The sequence below is a fragment of the Oryx dammah genome, unplaced genomic scaffold (assembly GCF_014754425.2).
Source record: "Oryx dammah isolate SB20612 unplaced genomic scaffold, SCBI_Odam_1.1 HiC_scaffold_23, whole genome shotgun sequence".
In the NCBI taxonomy this organism is placed as follows: domain Eukaryota; kingdom Metazoa; phylum Chordata; class Mammalia; order Artiodactyla; family Bovidae; genus Oryx; species Oryx dammah.
Window position 1 is genome coordinate 14,919,052 of NW_024070207.1, and position 16,658 is coordinate 14,935,709.

The 16,658-nt window shown below is 35.7% G+C and overlaps 1 protein-coding gene across 4 annotated transcripts in view; it reads left to right on the plus strand.

Moving 5' to 3' along the window:
• Positions 1–16,658, plus strand: part of LOC120881379 (collagen alpha-5(IV) chain) — a 248,801-nt gene that overhangs the window by 179,775 nt on the left and 52,368 nt on the right. For all 4 annotated transcript variants that reach the window (XM_040265055.1, XM_040265057.1, XM_040265056.1 and 1 more), the window contains exons 29-30: positions 1,939–2,089; positions 13,966–14,079. In XM_040265055.1, coding sequence (XP_040120989.1) covers positions 1,939–2,089; positions 13,966–14,079 — 265 coding nt within the window. The remainder of the gene's footprint in view (positions 1–1,938; positions 2,090–13,965; positions 14,080–16,658) is intronic.

Here is a 16,658-nt window from a genome sequence, read left to right on the forward strand (position 1 = left end):
GTTTTAGAATGACTGGTTATTTGATGAGAATGAGAATACAGTCGTCAGCTTCCTCTGTGCTTTTCTGTAGTGTCGCTATTCCACTTAATCTCTGCCCATGTCTATATGGTGGTTGGTTGAAATGGTGTTGAATATCACAAGTGGGCTTCACTGGTAGCTCAAGCAGTAAAGAAACCGCTTGCAATGTAAGAGACCTGAGTTTGATCCCTGGGTCGGGAAGATCCCCTGGAGAAGGGCATGGCAACCCACTCCAGTATTTTTGCCTGGAAAAATCCCATGGACAGAGGAGTCTGGCGTGCTACAGTCCTTGGGATCACAAAGAGTTGGACATGACTAAGTGACTAATACACACACACACACACACACACACATGCACACACACACACATCATGTCAAGCACTTCTCATACTTTTTCCCTCTGTTCCATCCCAGATACATAATTCAAATCACTGCTATTGACTTAGTAATAATAATACTGTTTTAAGTTGGTTTCCTCTCTTCTTATTATATTTTATCTGATCTAGAATTTTCTTTAGTCATCTTCAGCAAACTATTGTGGTACATAATTATCCTAACTGTTCCTGTATTTTCTCTATGCTTAATTAATTTAAATTTCCTGTGTTTTTATCATTATTACCTTTTTTCCCATGGAAAGAAACATTGATCATGACCACAGTTCTCATGAGAAATCACTTCTCTAGTGATTGGTTTTATTTTATTATAAACCTTTTCAAATGAACGCAAAACTGCAAGGAATAATAACAATGAGCTTTCATATACCCATCACTCAGATGCCAAATTATCAAGATTTTATCATATTTGCTGCATCTACTCTTTTTTTCTCCCTTGCTGAAGGATTTTAACCTAAATCCAAATATTGTGTCATTTCACATATAAATATATATGTGTTTTGCTCAGTCACTCAGTCATTTCTGACTCTTGTGACCTCATGAACTATAACCCACCAGGCTCCTCTGTCCATGGGATTTTTCAGGCAAGAATACTAGAGTGGGTTGCCATTTCCTCCTGTAGGGGATCTTCCCAACCCAGGGGTTGAACTCATGTCTCCCGTATCTCTTGCATTGGCAAGTAGATTCTTTACCACTGAGCCAGCTGGGAGGCCCATAAATACGTATAATACTTCAGTATTCACCTCTAAGTAAATTGTCATTTTATACAAAACCCACAATTCCATTATTATTCTTAGTCAGATGTAAAATAATCACCTAATCTGTAATCTGGAGAAGGCAGTGGCAACCCACTCCAGTAGTCTTGCCTGGAAAATCCCATGGACGGAGGAGCCTGGTAGGCTGACTCTCACGAAGAGTCAGACACAACTGAGTGACTTCACTTTCACTTTTCACTTTCATGCATTGGAGAAGGAAATAGCAACCCACTCCAGTGTTCTTGCCTGGAGAATCCCAGGAATGGCAGAGCCTGCTGGGCAGAGCCCACAGCAGCAGCAGCAGCAGCAGCAACCTGTAATCGCATTTCCTCACTTGGGTTCTTTAGTCTCATGCTCTCTCAGATATTTCTTTCTTGTCCTGAAACCAGACCAAATAATTCAATTTGTTTTATTAAGCCCTGTTTCCTGTCCTTCTAAATGTTCTGTGCTGCATACCAATTACTTTTCATTTACTTATTCTATTCCCTGTATCATAGCTGGGGGGAATATTACCTTGTATTGGCTGCTTTATTTTTTTTTTTTTGCTTGATACAGGTCAGGTTTCAATAATTTCTTTTTTTTTTTTTAATTTATTTATTTATTTTTAATTTTTACTTTACAATTCTGTATTGGTTTTGGCATAGATTGACATGAATCCACCACAGGTGTACATGCGTACATGCGTATTGGCTGCTTTAAATTCTCCATAGTAAACAGTAAACACCATGAAAATCATGGGAATTTTGTTGTGTTTTATCGTGTGTATGCTTTAGGGAGAACCAGGATATGGGCTACCTGGGCCACCTGGGCCTCCAGGACTCCCAGGTTTCAAAGGAATACTTGGTCCAAAAGGGGATCGTGGTTTCCCAGGACCTCAAGGTCCTCCAGGACAAGCTGGCTTGGATGGGCTACCTGGACCAAAAGGTATGGAAGTATTTGCTGCATCTCAATTTGCTTTTAACTTTGGAAGAAATTGTAACTCTTGGGAAATTTTATGGGTGATAAATCCAGTTAACTAGAAAGCCCATGTTACTCCCCATCATGGCTTTTTAAAAATCCTCCATTGATATTTTTGTGTTTTATTTCATTCTATAGGTGATATGTATGTATTGAAGTAACACTTTTATAAGAAGTTTTCGCTTTATCTCTCTCCATCTACTATGTTCCTCCACATCACATGTATAGCTATTTTTTAGTTATTTATCCTTCTGATGTTCCTTCATACAAATACAAGTCAATAGGAATATATATATATATATATATACACACACACTACCTTTTTCGAAAGATAGAGTACTACCTTTTGACTCTTTGCATTTTATTTATTTCATTTAACTTTATATTCTAGAGATCCCTCCATATTAGTGTATAGAGATCATGATTTAAAAAAAAAATAATTGCCTAGTATTGAATTGCTTGGGTATACCATGGTTTGTTCTACCAGTTGCTAGTTGCTAGATTGGGATTTTAGCAATCTTCTTATTAGAAATAATGCTGCAGTGAATAATCTTGCATATATGTAATTTCATATGTGTAATGTTAGCATGGAACAATAAAAATGGATTTTCTGAATGGAAGGACAAATGCATTTCTATATATTGACAGATTCCTCTCCAGTTGTACCCCTTTACACTTCCAGCAAAAATGTATGAGTGTGCTTGTTTCCCCACAGCCTTGCTAAATGAGTATGTTGATGACCTCTTGGATTTTTTGCCAAACTGTTGGAAACAAGTAGGTATAGTTTTCTAAACATTTTATTGTGAGAAATTTCAAACACACATAAAATATTAACAAGAATTATTCAGGGAAAATCCATATATCTACCACCTAGATTCTAGAATTAGTATTTTTTCTCTCTTCCAACATTTAATTTTTAAAAATTGTATGTATACAACAAAGTAGAAAGAATTTGATAGTGACTACTTTATACCCACCATTGATATGCTACTGTCAACATTTTACTATGTAAGATTTGTCAAATATTTGTCAATCCCTTTCTCTTTTCATTGACTTATTTTTAATGCAACTCAAAGTAAACTACAACAGCAATAACTTCTCCTTCAGTACTGCTGCATGCTTGTCATTCATGGTAATTCTATGGTGGTTCTTTTTCTTTGATACAAATTCACAATAAATGAAATGTGCAAATCTTAAGGGTACATTTTCTGGATTTTAGCAGATACATAATTCTGTGTCTCCAAACCCCTATCAACATATAATGCTAGAAATTTCCCTTTTGCCCCTTTCCTCAGTTCTTACCCTAACATCCACAATGGCAACAATACTGTAATGATTTTTTATCATAAATTAATTCTGCCTATTTTAGAAATCCATTTGGAATTATACAGCATGTACTTTCTTTGTAAGGCTTCTTTCACTCAGACTATTGTTTTTGAAATCCATTCACACTGTTGTGTTTATCAGTAGTTCTTTATTTTTTTTTATTGAGTGTTTTGTTGTACAAGTATATCAAAGTTTGTCTATCCATTCAGTGTTGATGGATACCTGGACTGTGTCAAGTTTTTATTATTATTAGGGAAATTCTTAAGAACATTATTTTACAAATTTTTAATGGGTATATGCTTTCATTATGCTTGATTAAGTACCTGAGAGTAGAAATGTTGGTCATAAGAGAAATGTGTGTTTGTTGTAAGAGAAACCACTAGACCTTTCTCAGGGAAGTCTTGTACTCTATTCGTAGGAATGTAAATTGGTATAGCCACTATGGAAAACAGTATGGAAGTTTCTCAAAAAACTAAAAATAGAACTACCATATTGATCCAGCAATCCTACTCCTGGGCATATATCCAGAGAAAACTATAATTCAAAAAGACACATGCCTCCTAATATTCATTGCAGTGTGTGCATGCTAAATCACTTCAGGTGTCCAACTCTGTGCGACCCTATGGACTGTAGCCCACCAGGCTCCTCTGTCCATGGGATTCTCCAGGCAAGAATCCTGGAGTAGATTGCCATGCCCTCCTCCAGGGGATCTTCCCGACCCAGAGATTGAACACATTGTCTTTTACATCTCCTGTATTGGCAGGCAGGTTCTTTAGCACTAGCGCCACCTGGGAAGCCCATTCATGGCAGTACAATTCACAACAGGGCTTCTCAGGTGACGCAGTGGTAAAGAGTCTGCCTTCCGTTTTAGGAGACTCAAGAGACCCTGGAGGAGGAAACAGCAACCCACTTCAGTATTCTGCCCTGGGAAATCCCATGGACAGGGGAGCCTGGTGGGCTACATTCCATGGGGTTGCAAAGAGTCATGACTGAGCACATGTGCGCACACAGTTTAAAAAAAAAAAGCAAAATGAAGTTTTGCCATTTCCAACAACATGAATGGACTTGGAGGATATTATGCTTAGTGAAACAAATCGGACAGAAAAAGACAAATATTGTATGATAGGGCTTATATGTAGAATCTAAAAAAAAAAAACTGATGAATATAACAGAGGAAACAGACTCTTAGATATAGAAAACAAACTAGTGGTTATCAGTGGAGAGAGGTAAGATAGGGTAAGGGATTAAGAGGTAGAAACTATGTATAAAATAAGCTGCAAGGACATACTGTACAGTACCAGAAATATAGCCAGTATTTTTATAATAGCTATAAATGGACTATATAACCTTTAAAATTGTGAATCACAGTACAGTTGTTCTGTAATACTGACTATTGTACTACAGAAACCCACACAAAATTATAAAGCAGCTTTCCACCACTTAAAAAATAAATTTTTTAAATAAATAACTACAAATTGAAAAAAACTGTGAATCACTATGTTGTACACCTGAAACTTATATAATACTGTAAATCACCTATACCTCAGTAGTAAAAAAAGAAACTACTAGACCTTTCCCCAAAATGGTTGTATCATTTTCTAACCAATACAGTATGAAACTTTCAGTTGTTCTGCATTCTCTCCAGCATTTGCTGTTATCAGTCTTTTCATTTATTGACTTTTAGTAAGTATGTTGGTAATGTATATTGGTTTCAGTTTGCATTTCCCTGATGACTATTGATGTTGACCTCTTTTGCATGTATGTGTGGATTATTTACACATTAAGATATTTTTCCAACTTTGAAATATAGTTTGTTCCCCTTTTTATTGATAAGTTGAAAGTGACCTTTACATATCCTGAATGCTGGTTCTTTGTCAAATATATGTTTATGAGTATTTTATTCCTGTCTGGCTTGCCTATTCATTTTATTATCAGTGTATTTTGATGAGCAAAAGTTTTAATTTTATTGATTTTTCATAAATTTATCAGTTTTCTTATTGTATGATTATTATTTTCTGTGTTTTGCCTAAGAAAACTTTCCCTGTTCCAAAGTTACAAATATATTCTGTTTTATTTTTGTAAGTTTTACAGTTTTAGCTTTTATATTGGAGACTATCTGTCATCCATTTAAAATGATTTTTGCTTAGCATCATTTATTTAAAATAGCTCTCTCCCCATTGGATTATGTTGGTGCCTGTGTCAAAAATCAAATAATTTTTTATGTGTAGGTGTATTTCTGTGCTGTCAATTATACCTATCTATTTTACTATCCTGAGTCAGTAGCAACTGTTTACATTACAGTAGTTTTATAGTATGACTTGATGTCAGGTAATGTAAGTTCTCCAACTTTGTTCTTTTTATAAAATTTATTTGGATATACTAGGTCCTTTGCCTTTACTTTCAGGATAATTTAAATTTATAGTTAAAATAATGGTATTTCCATTATTATGAGTGAAATAGGCCATCTTTTCATATGTTTAAAGGATATTTTTTTTTCATGTAAATGGCTCATGTCCTTTGTTCATTTCTTTATTGGTTTCTTCTATCCCCTTGATTTTGACTTCCCTAATTATATATATGAATAGAATTCATCTTAACTGGTTTGGTGATTGTTTCTTTTTTCCTTTCTGGCTTGCAAGGAACTAGACTCTCCTGGTAAACAGTTTCACCCTCTGAGAAAAGTCTGAACAACCCCATGCTCCTGAAAAAAAATGGATTGATTCCCATTAAAGCAACAGAACAGCAGAACAAAATTTAACCAGGCTATATTTTGCCAGCACAGGCCCCAAACTGAACCAATACATATTCTCAGATAAGCACTTTTAAAAATACCTTCCTGGCAGTCCTAAGATGGTGGAGGAATAGGACAGGGAGACCACTTTCTCCCCAACAAATTCATCGAAAGAACATTTGAACACTGAGCAAATTCTACAAAACAACTTCTGAATGCTGGCAGAGGACATCAGGCACCCAGAAGAGCAGCCCATTTTCTTTGAAAGGAGATGGAGAAGTCTTGAGGCTACTGTAGGAATAAGACTGAAAACCAGAGGCAGGAGGCTTAAGTCCAAGTCCTGAGAACACCAGAGAACTCCTGAATCCAGGGAACATTAATCGATAAGAGCTCATCAAAAGCCTCCATACCTACATTGAAACCAAGCACCACCCAAGGGCCAACAAGTTCCAGAGCAAGACATACCATGCAAATTCTCCAGCAACACAGGAACATAGTGCTGAGCTTCAATATACAGGCTGCCCAAAGTCACACCAAACCCACTGACATCTCAGAACTCACTACTGGACACTTCATTGCCCTCCAGAGAGAAGAAATCCAGCTCTACCCACCAGAACACCAACACAAGCTTCCCTAACCAGGAAACCTTGACCAGCCACCTGTAACCCCACCCACAGTGAGGAACCTCCACAATAAAGAGGAACCACAAACTGCCAGAATATGGAAAGGCCACCCCAAACACAGCAATCTAAACAAGATGAAAAGGCACAGAAATACCTAGCAGGTAAAGGAACAGGATAAATGCCCACCAAATCTACCTGATTAAGAATCTACCTGATAAAGAATTCCAAATAATGATGGTGAAAATGATCCAAAATCTTGAAAACAAAATGGAGTAACAGATAAATAGCCTGGAGACAAGGATTGAGAAGATGCAAGAAATGTTTAACAAGGTCCTAGAAGAAATAAAAGAGTCAATATATAATGAATAATGCAACAAATGAGATCAAAAACACTCTGGAGGGAACCAACAGTAGAATAACAGAGGAAGAAGATAGGATAAGTGAGGTAGAAGATAGAATGGTAGAAATAAATGAAGAAAAGAGGAAAAAAGAAAAAAGAATTAAAAGAAATGAGGACAACCTCAGAGACATCTGGGATGATGTTCAATGCTGCAACCTTCGAATCATAGGAGTCCCAGAAGAAGAAGACAAAGAGAAAGACCATGAGAAAATATTTTAGGAGATAATAGTTGAAAACTTCCCTAAAATGGAGAGGGAAATAGTCACCCAAGTCCAAGAAACCCAGAGAGTCTCAAACAGGATAAACCCAAGGTGAAACACCCCAAGACACATATTAATCAAATTAACAAAGATCAAACATGAAGAACAAATATTAAAAGCAGCAAGGGAAAAACAACAAATAACACACAAGGGGATTCCCATAAGGATAACAGCTGATCTTTCAATAGAAACTCTTCAGGCCAGAAGCGAATGGCAGGACATATACTTAAAGTGATGAAAGAGAAAAACCTACAACCCAGATTACTGTACCCAGCAAGGATCTCCTTCAAATATGAAGGAGAAATCAAAAGCTTTACAGACAAGCAAAAGCTGAGAGAATTTAGCACCACCAAACCAGCTCTTCAACAAATGCTAAAGGATCTTCTCTAGACAGGAAACACGGAAAGGGTGTATAAACTTGAACCCAAAACAACAAAGTAAATGGCAACGGGATCATACTTATCAATCATTACCTTAAATGTAAATGGGTTGAATGCCCCAACCAAAAGACAAAGACTGGCTGAAAGGATACAAAACCCCTATATATGCTGTCTACAAGAGACACACCTCAAAACAAGGAACACATACAGACTGAAAGTGAAGGGCTGGAGAAAGATATTTAACACAAATAGAGACCAAAAGAAAGCAGGAGTAGCAATACTCATATCAGATAAAATAGACTTTAAAGCCTGTGTAAAGAGACAAAAAAGGATACTACATAATGATCAAAGGATCAGTCCAAGAAGAAGATATAACAATTATGAATATATATGCACCCAACATAGGAGCACCACAATATGTAAGGCAAATGCTAACAAGTATGAAAGGGGAAATTAACAATAACACAATAATAGTGGGAGACTTTAATACCCCACCTACACCTATGGATAGATCAACTAAACAGAAAATTAACTAGGAAACACAAATTTTAAATGATACAATAGACCAGTTAGACCTAATTGATATCTATAGGACATTTCACCCCAAAACAATGAATTTCACCTTTTTCTCAAGTGCACATGGAACCTTCTCCAGGATGGATCACATCCTGGGCCATAAATCTAGCCTTGGTAAATTCAAAAAAATTGAAATCATTTCAAGCATCTTTTCTGATCACAATACAGTAAGTTCAGTTCAGTTCAGTTCAGTCGCTCAGTTGTGTCCAGCTCTTTGCGACCCCATGAATCACAGCATGCCAGGCCTCCCTGTCCATCACCAACACCCGGAGTTCACCCAAACTCATGGCCACTGAGTGGATGATGCCATCCAGCCATCTCATCCTCTGTCTTCCCCTTCTCCCCCTGCCCCCAATCCCTCCCAGCAGCAAAGTCTTTTCCAATGAGCCAACTCTTCGCATGAGGTGGCCAAAGTACTGGAGATTCAGCCTCAGCATCATTCCTTCCAAAGAAATCCCAGGGCTGATCTCCTTCAGAATGGAGTGGTTGGATCTCCTTGCAGTCCAAGGGACTCTCAAGAGTCTTCTCCAACACCACAGTTCAAAACCATCAATTCTTCAGTGCTCAGCCTTCTTCACAGTCCAACTCTCACATCCATACATGACTACTGGAAAAACCATAGCCATGACTAGACAGACCTTAGTCGGCAAAGTAATGTCTCTGCTTGTGAATACAGTAAGATTAGATGTCAATTACAGGAGAAAAACTATTAAAAATTCCAACATATGGAAGCTGAACAACATGCTGCAAATCACAGAAGAAATCAAAAAAGAAATCAAAATATGCATAGAAACAAATGAAAATGAAAACACAACAACCCAAAACCTATGGGACACTGTAAAAGCAGTGCTAAGGGGAAGGTTCATAGCAATACAGGTTTACCTCAAACAACAACAAAAAAAAGTCAAATAAATAACCTAACTCTACACTTAAAGCAAACAGAAAAGGAAGAAATGAAGAACCCGAGGGTTAGTAGAAGGAAAGAAATCTTAAAAATTAGGGCAGAAATAAATGCAAAAGATACAAAAGAGACCATAGCAAAAATCAACAAAGCCAAAAGCTGGTTCTTTGAAAGGATAAATAAAATTGACAAACCATTAGCCAGACTCATCAAGGAACAAAGGGAGAAAAATCAAATCAACAAAATTAGAAATGAAAATAGACAGATCACAACAGACAACACAGAAATACAAAGGATCATAAGAGACTACCATCAGCAACTAAATGCCAATAAAATGGACAACTTGGAAGAAATGGACAAATTCTTAGAAAAGTGCAATTTTCTAAAACTGAACCAGGAAGAAATAGAAAATCTTAACAGACCTATCACAAGCATGGAAATTGAAACTCTAATCAGAAATCTTCCAGCAAACAAAAGCCCAAGACCAGACGGCTCCACAGCTGAATTCTACCAAAAATTTAGAGAAGAGCTAACACCTATCCTACTCAAATTCTTCCAGAAAATTGCAGAGGAAGGTCAACTTCCAAATTCATTCTATGAGGCCACCATCACACTAATACCAAAACCAGACAAGATGCCATAAAAAAAGAAAACTACAGGCCAATATCACTGATGAACATAGATGCAAAAATCCTTAACAAAATTCTAGCAAACAGAATCCAAAAACATATTTAAAAGATCGTACATCATGACCAAGTGGGCTTTATCCCAGGGATGCAAGGATTCTTCAATATCCACAAATCAATCAATGTAATACACCACATTAACAAATTGAAAGATAAAAGCCATATGATTATCTCAATAGATGCAGAGAAAGACTTTGATAAAATTCAACATCCATTTATGATAAAATCCCTCCAGAAAGCAGGAATAGAAGGAACATACCTCAACCTAATAAAAGCTATATATGACAAACCCACAGCAAACATTATCCTCAATGGTGAAAAATTGAAAGCATTTCCCCTAAAGTCAGGAACAAGACAAATGTACCCACTCTCACTACTACTATTCAACATAGTTTTGGAAGTTTTGGCCACAGTGGTCAGAGCAGAAAAATAAATAAAAGGAATCCAGATTGGAAAATAAGAAGTAAAACTCTCACTGTTTGCAGATGACATGATCCTCTACATAGAAAACCCAAAAGACTCCACCAGAAAATTACTAGAGCTAATCAATGAATATAGTAAAGTTGCAGGATATAAAATTAGCACACAGAAATCCCTTGCATTCCTATACACTAACAATGAGAAAACAGAGAAATTAGGGAAACAAGCCCATTCACCATTGCAATGAAAAGAATAAAATACTTAGGAATATACCTACCTAAAGAAACAAGAAACCTATATATAGAAAATTATAAAACACTGGTGAAAGAAATCAAAGAGGACACAAATAGATGGAGAAATATACCATGTTCATGGATTGGAAGAATCAATATAGTGAAAATGAGTATAACCCAAAGCAATCTATAGATTCAATGCAATCCCAATCAAGCTACCAATGGTATTTTTCAGAGAAGTAGAACAAATAATTTCATAATTTGTATGAAAATACAAAAAACCTTGAATAGCCAAAGCAATCTTGAGAAAGAAGAATGGAACTGGAGTAATCAACCTGCCTGACTTCAGGCTCTACTACAAAGCTACAGTTATCAAAACAGTATGCTACTGGAACAAAGACAGAAATACAGATCAATGGAACAAAATAGAAAGCCCAGAGATAAATCCACGCACCTATGGACACCTTATCTTCCACAAAGGAGGCAAGAATATACAATGGAGAAAAGACAATCTCTTTAACAAGTGGTTCTGGGAAAACTGGTCAACCACTTGTAAAAGAATGAAACTAGAACATTTTCTAATACCATACACAAAAATAAACTCAAAATGGATTAAAAATCTAAACGTAAGACCAGAAACTAACTATAAAACTCCTAGAAGAAAACATAGGCAAAACACTCTCAGACATAAATCACAGCAGGATCCTCTATGACCCACCTCCCTGAGTAATGGAAATAAAAGCAAAAATAAACAAAGGAGACCTAATTAAACTTAAAAGCTTTTGCAAACAAAGGAAACTGTAAGCAAGGTGAAAAGACAGCCTTCAGAATGGGAGAAAATAATAGCAAATGAAGCAACTGACAAAGAATCTCAAAAATATACAAGCAACTCCTGTAGCTCAATTCCAACAAAATAAATGACCCAATCAATAGATGGGCCAAAGAACTAGATAGACATTTCTCCAAAGAAGACATACAGATGGCTAACAAACAAATGAAAAGATGCTCAACATCACTCATTATCAGAGAAATGCAAATCAAAACCACAATGAGGTACCATTTCACACCAGTCAGAATGGCTGCTATCCAAAAGTCTACAGGCAATAAATGCTGGAGAGGGTGTGGAGAAAAGGGAACCCTCTTACACTGTTGGTGAGAATGCAACAGTACAGCCACTATGGAGAACAGTGTGGAGATTCCTTAAAAAACTGGAAATAGAACTGCCATATGACCTAGCAATCCCACTGCTTGACATACACACCAAGGAAATCAGAGTTGAAAGAGACACGTGTACCCCAGTATTCATCATAGCACTGTTTATAATAGCCAGGACATAGAAACAACCTAGATGTCCATTTGCAGATGAATGGATAAGAAAGCAGTGGTACATATACACAATGGAATATTACTCAGCCATTAAAAAGAACACAATTTGAATCAGTTCTAATGAGGTGGATGAAACTGGAGCCTATTAAACAGAGTGAAGTAAGCCAGAAAGAAAAACACCAATACAGTATACTAACGCATATATATGGAATCTAGAAAGATGGTAATGATAACCCTATATGTAAGACAGCAGAAGAGACACAGATGTATAGAACAGTCTTTTGGACTCTGTGGGATAGGGCGAGGGTGGGATGTTTTGGGAGAATGGCATTGAAACATGTATATTATCATATGTGAAATGAATCACCAGTCCAGGTTCGATGCATGAGACAGGGTGCTCGGGGCTGGTGCACTGGGATGACCCAGAGGGATGGGATGGGGAGGGAGGTGGGAGAGGGGTTCAGGATGGGGAACACATGTATACCCATGGTGGATTCATGTCAATGTATGGCAAAACTACTACAATATTGTAAAGTAATTGGCCTCCAAATAAAATAGATAAATTTATATTAAAAAAAATAAAAATACCTTCCTGTCTTTGAGTAGACAGTTCTGGCCAGCTATTTAACTGTGATAGTCAAAATTACAGGTAGTGTTTCCTATCACCTACCTCCCCAGGCTTAGACCTGTGACCCCAAAACTTACAGATAGAAACATTTCAAATGATAAGCTATGTGGCTAACAATCTCTATATGGAAATTGCTCTCTCACTATACTTTGTTTATAATAACAGCCTTGAGACAGAGGTTGGGAAGAAAGAGGTTGAAGCCTAGTTTAAATATCACCTCCCTATGAATCATTTGCCTAACCACTGAAGTATAGAATACCCATATCCTACATAGGATTCATTCTCAAATATTAAAACTCAATAAAGTTCCTAAGGTGCTAGGAAAAAAAAAAAGAATTGGGGACTTTCTGCTATGTAATTCCTTTATTCCTCAAACATTTATTATGTTCTTATTGTATGCCTACTATTTTAATCACTTGAAACACAAAGGCATTGATTCTGTTCTTGAATATCTCAGAGATTGTTCTCTACTATATAAAAAAAAATCATAGAAGGCATTACCATGATCTTGGTTATCTCAGTAGAAAGCTTTATGAGTATGTATCACTAATGTTTTAGACCAATAGACCACAGTCAAAACACAGCAAGCAGATCACAGTAAAAGTTCACCCACTAGATATATTTATACCAGTGATTGGGTATTAAAACTTAGGAGAAATCGATACAACATTTTCAAGGCAACATAGTGACCCATAATAAATTAGTAAGGCTAATATCCATCAGGAAAGAACTACATGAGGGAGAAAATGCGCTTAAGATTGACCATTGGAATCATTAAACAAAAATGAAAAGATGACTTTGGAAGCATTCAGTTTACCTCATGTGTTACTTTTGTTCAGGGCCTCTTCTAAGGTGCCTTGCGAAGCAATATAAGAGGTGACATTTGAACTGAATCTTTAGGGAAGGATGTTCCAGGTAGCAGAAATAACATGCAAAATATCATTGTGACAAATAGAATGGTGTGTTTGTAAATACTGAAATAAATAGGAAATAAAATGTAATTTGCAAAAACAAATTTGTGTCATATTTGGAAATGAATAAAACATAATGTGCCTAATGTATTTGTGGAAAAAAATTAAAACTGTTGCTAAGAACTTGATAAGTCTTCTGTGTGGATGGGAAGACATAGTCAATTCTCCCCACATTTGTCTGTCTATACATATACTGCATTTTCAATGAGAATTCAAGTAGGAATTTTTGGGCATGACATAACTGATTCTGAAAGTTAATGTTTAGCAAACATAAGTTAAAACATACTACAAAATCATTGTAATTATAACTTTGTGACCCAATGCTAAAGATGAGTGACTCAGCTGTTGTTTTTAATATCTAAACTATATTTATTCCTTAAAGGTGACATTGGACCAAATGGACAACCTGGGCCAATGGGACCTCCTGGATTGCCAGGAACAGGTTTTCAGGGACCACCAGGGCCACCAGGAATTCCTGGACCAATAGGCCAACCTGGTAAGATTGGAGTAAATATGCATTTTGTAGCACATTTATATAGAGGTTGGTTAGCCCCTCAATAAAGTGTAATCTGTGTAATAGTCTTACAGAAAGCAGATCTGAGAGTTAACATGTCCACGTATATAATTATGTAAAAGCAAAAGAGCACAGATCACAGCAGAAGAGCTAATATTACCTGATATTTCCCTTCTCTGTTCATTTAAGATTGATCTGTTAACAACAGTGCAGTTTAGCAATTGCAGTATGTTTCCATGGCTTATAATCGTTGAGCTAATCATACCATTGGAATCTTAGGAACTTCTGGTGCTAATCATTTCAGACCTGAGTAGCTGTATGGCATTAATAGAGCTTTGTCTGTGAAACCTCATAACATTTCTTAGCACAGGATTAAAAAAATCCTATTAAAAATATTTTTTAGGCATCCTCAATTTTTTAAATAAGTGAGTTAATGGAATTTTCTCTTCTTTTGCCCATAAATCAACATTTACTTTACAACTCATAAGCATGCTAAGGTTATGAGTTTTTTAAGGTTTTTAAGATTTCTTTTTAATGTGAATACTCAAAAAAGATTTGTCAGCTTGTAATGTCATAGAGAATCATATGATTCCTCTATGTTCATGTGAGAGTTTACAGATTCTGAACTATCTGGTGATATGAATTACTTTTATCTTAATCTAAGAAGATATAGTAAGGTTCACACGTGGGCCAAGATTTTGTTATTGCAAAGTACTATAATAATATATGAAATTAAAGCAAATATGGAACATTTAGTCATTCCTTAATTCACATGAATACATTGGATGACTTAAATGCACCGTTCAGATACACAATTGTTGACTTTGAAGCAATGGAATATGTTTCTGACCTTAAATGCCAATGGGTATTTTGTTAGTTGATTATGCTAAAAATCTAGAAACACTGATTAACAATAACAATATAAAAAGCCTGAAAAGTAAAGGTTATTTTTGCTTATGTCCTATTTTAAACATTTATTTTATGGCACATTGTACCTATTTTTAAATGGCCCCTAACATGTCACTACTGATTTAGAAATAAAAAAGAAAACTTACAGTGTTGCTTTGAACCAACTGGTAAAGAAGCAGGTGCTTCAACATTAATGAGAAACCCTTCTGTCTAACTAGCATAGCAGAGGGATCTTGAGAAAAAAACAATTAATTTTTACGTTGGTCATTATAGTCTTGGCCTGCTATTCCACAAAATGGCTAAAATGAATTTATGATTTCTGTTATGTTTTTTCATTTTGTTTCCCCAAATTACATAAGGTTTCAGAAGCATTTTGAACTCTTAAATCACTGCTGAGCAAGAATAAAAAGAGATTATTAATACCAATTAATACCAATCTGAACAAAATAAAAATACATTTATTTGTGTTTAATGCTTTTTAAAATTTAGCTAATATTCTACAATATTTTATTCATCTAATGTCCTCTCTAATTCATGGACATATAGGTATATTTATAAAGTCTATATAGGATGGGCAGGGGGAAAAGTAATGATGCTGAATTTAATCTCGTCTCTTTCTTCTGTAAATATATATTTTGCCATACAATTGAAGATCTGAACTAATATGGTTCAACAAATAAATGAAGTTAACAGTGACTGCCACAAAAAATGTATTGAATACATTCTTATTAATATAGAAATATTCTCAAATCACATTTTTTTACCATTGGATGACTATATTTTATATTTGATAATAGCAATGTATACTCACTCTTAAAGTAAATTTTACATGAATCACCAAAGCAGAATATTGTCTTCGTGCATTTCAAAAATACCATAATTTTTGTTTGTACATCTCAATAACAGGACTATCAGCAAGGCTACTACTAATATCTTGATACACCCTACTTATACTGCATGGCTGAAATTCTAACTACCTATTTTTAAAATAAAAACTTTATTTAATATACTTTCTGTGTTTCATTTTATAGTAGAAAACTTACTGCAAAGTATTCTATCTTGTCATTTCTCCAGAGATATATCCTTTTCAGGCTTTTCTTTTGATTCCAGTTTTCTGCTATTCTTTAATTAAGCTTTACTATTTGTCACTCTTTTTTCCAAAGCAGACTGTACGGTTTAATGCATGTTTTTAACTTAAAGACTTGTTGAATATCAATTCCTCATTTGGCAATAGGTAAAAACGCCAAAGGACAAGGAGCAGAATGCTTTTCATCTTATGCCCTGGTAAGGGAGAAATGGAAGTTGTTGGTTCTTATTATTTGGTCTGGCCAATAGCTGGAAGATAATTGCTTTAGTGAATCTTTTTAGAGTCCAGTTAAATATACTCAATTCCATGTTCACAGGTAATACCCTAACCTGAGTCAAATGTGTTGTACACTTGTCCAGTCTCAGGAACACATGCATGGCTAAATGGGTTCAAACTTATCACCACTAATGTGAATCAAAGAAACAAGGCATTAGTCATGTCATTTTCATAGATGAAGGAGAGTACATTGTCATTTTCTAACTTTTTTGGCTATAAAACCCTTGGACTGTGTGTGTGTGTGTGTGTGTGTAACATTTTCACATATAATGCATGTTTTTGGAATTTT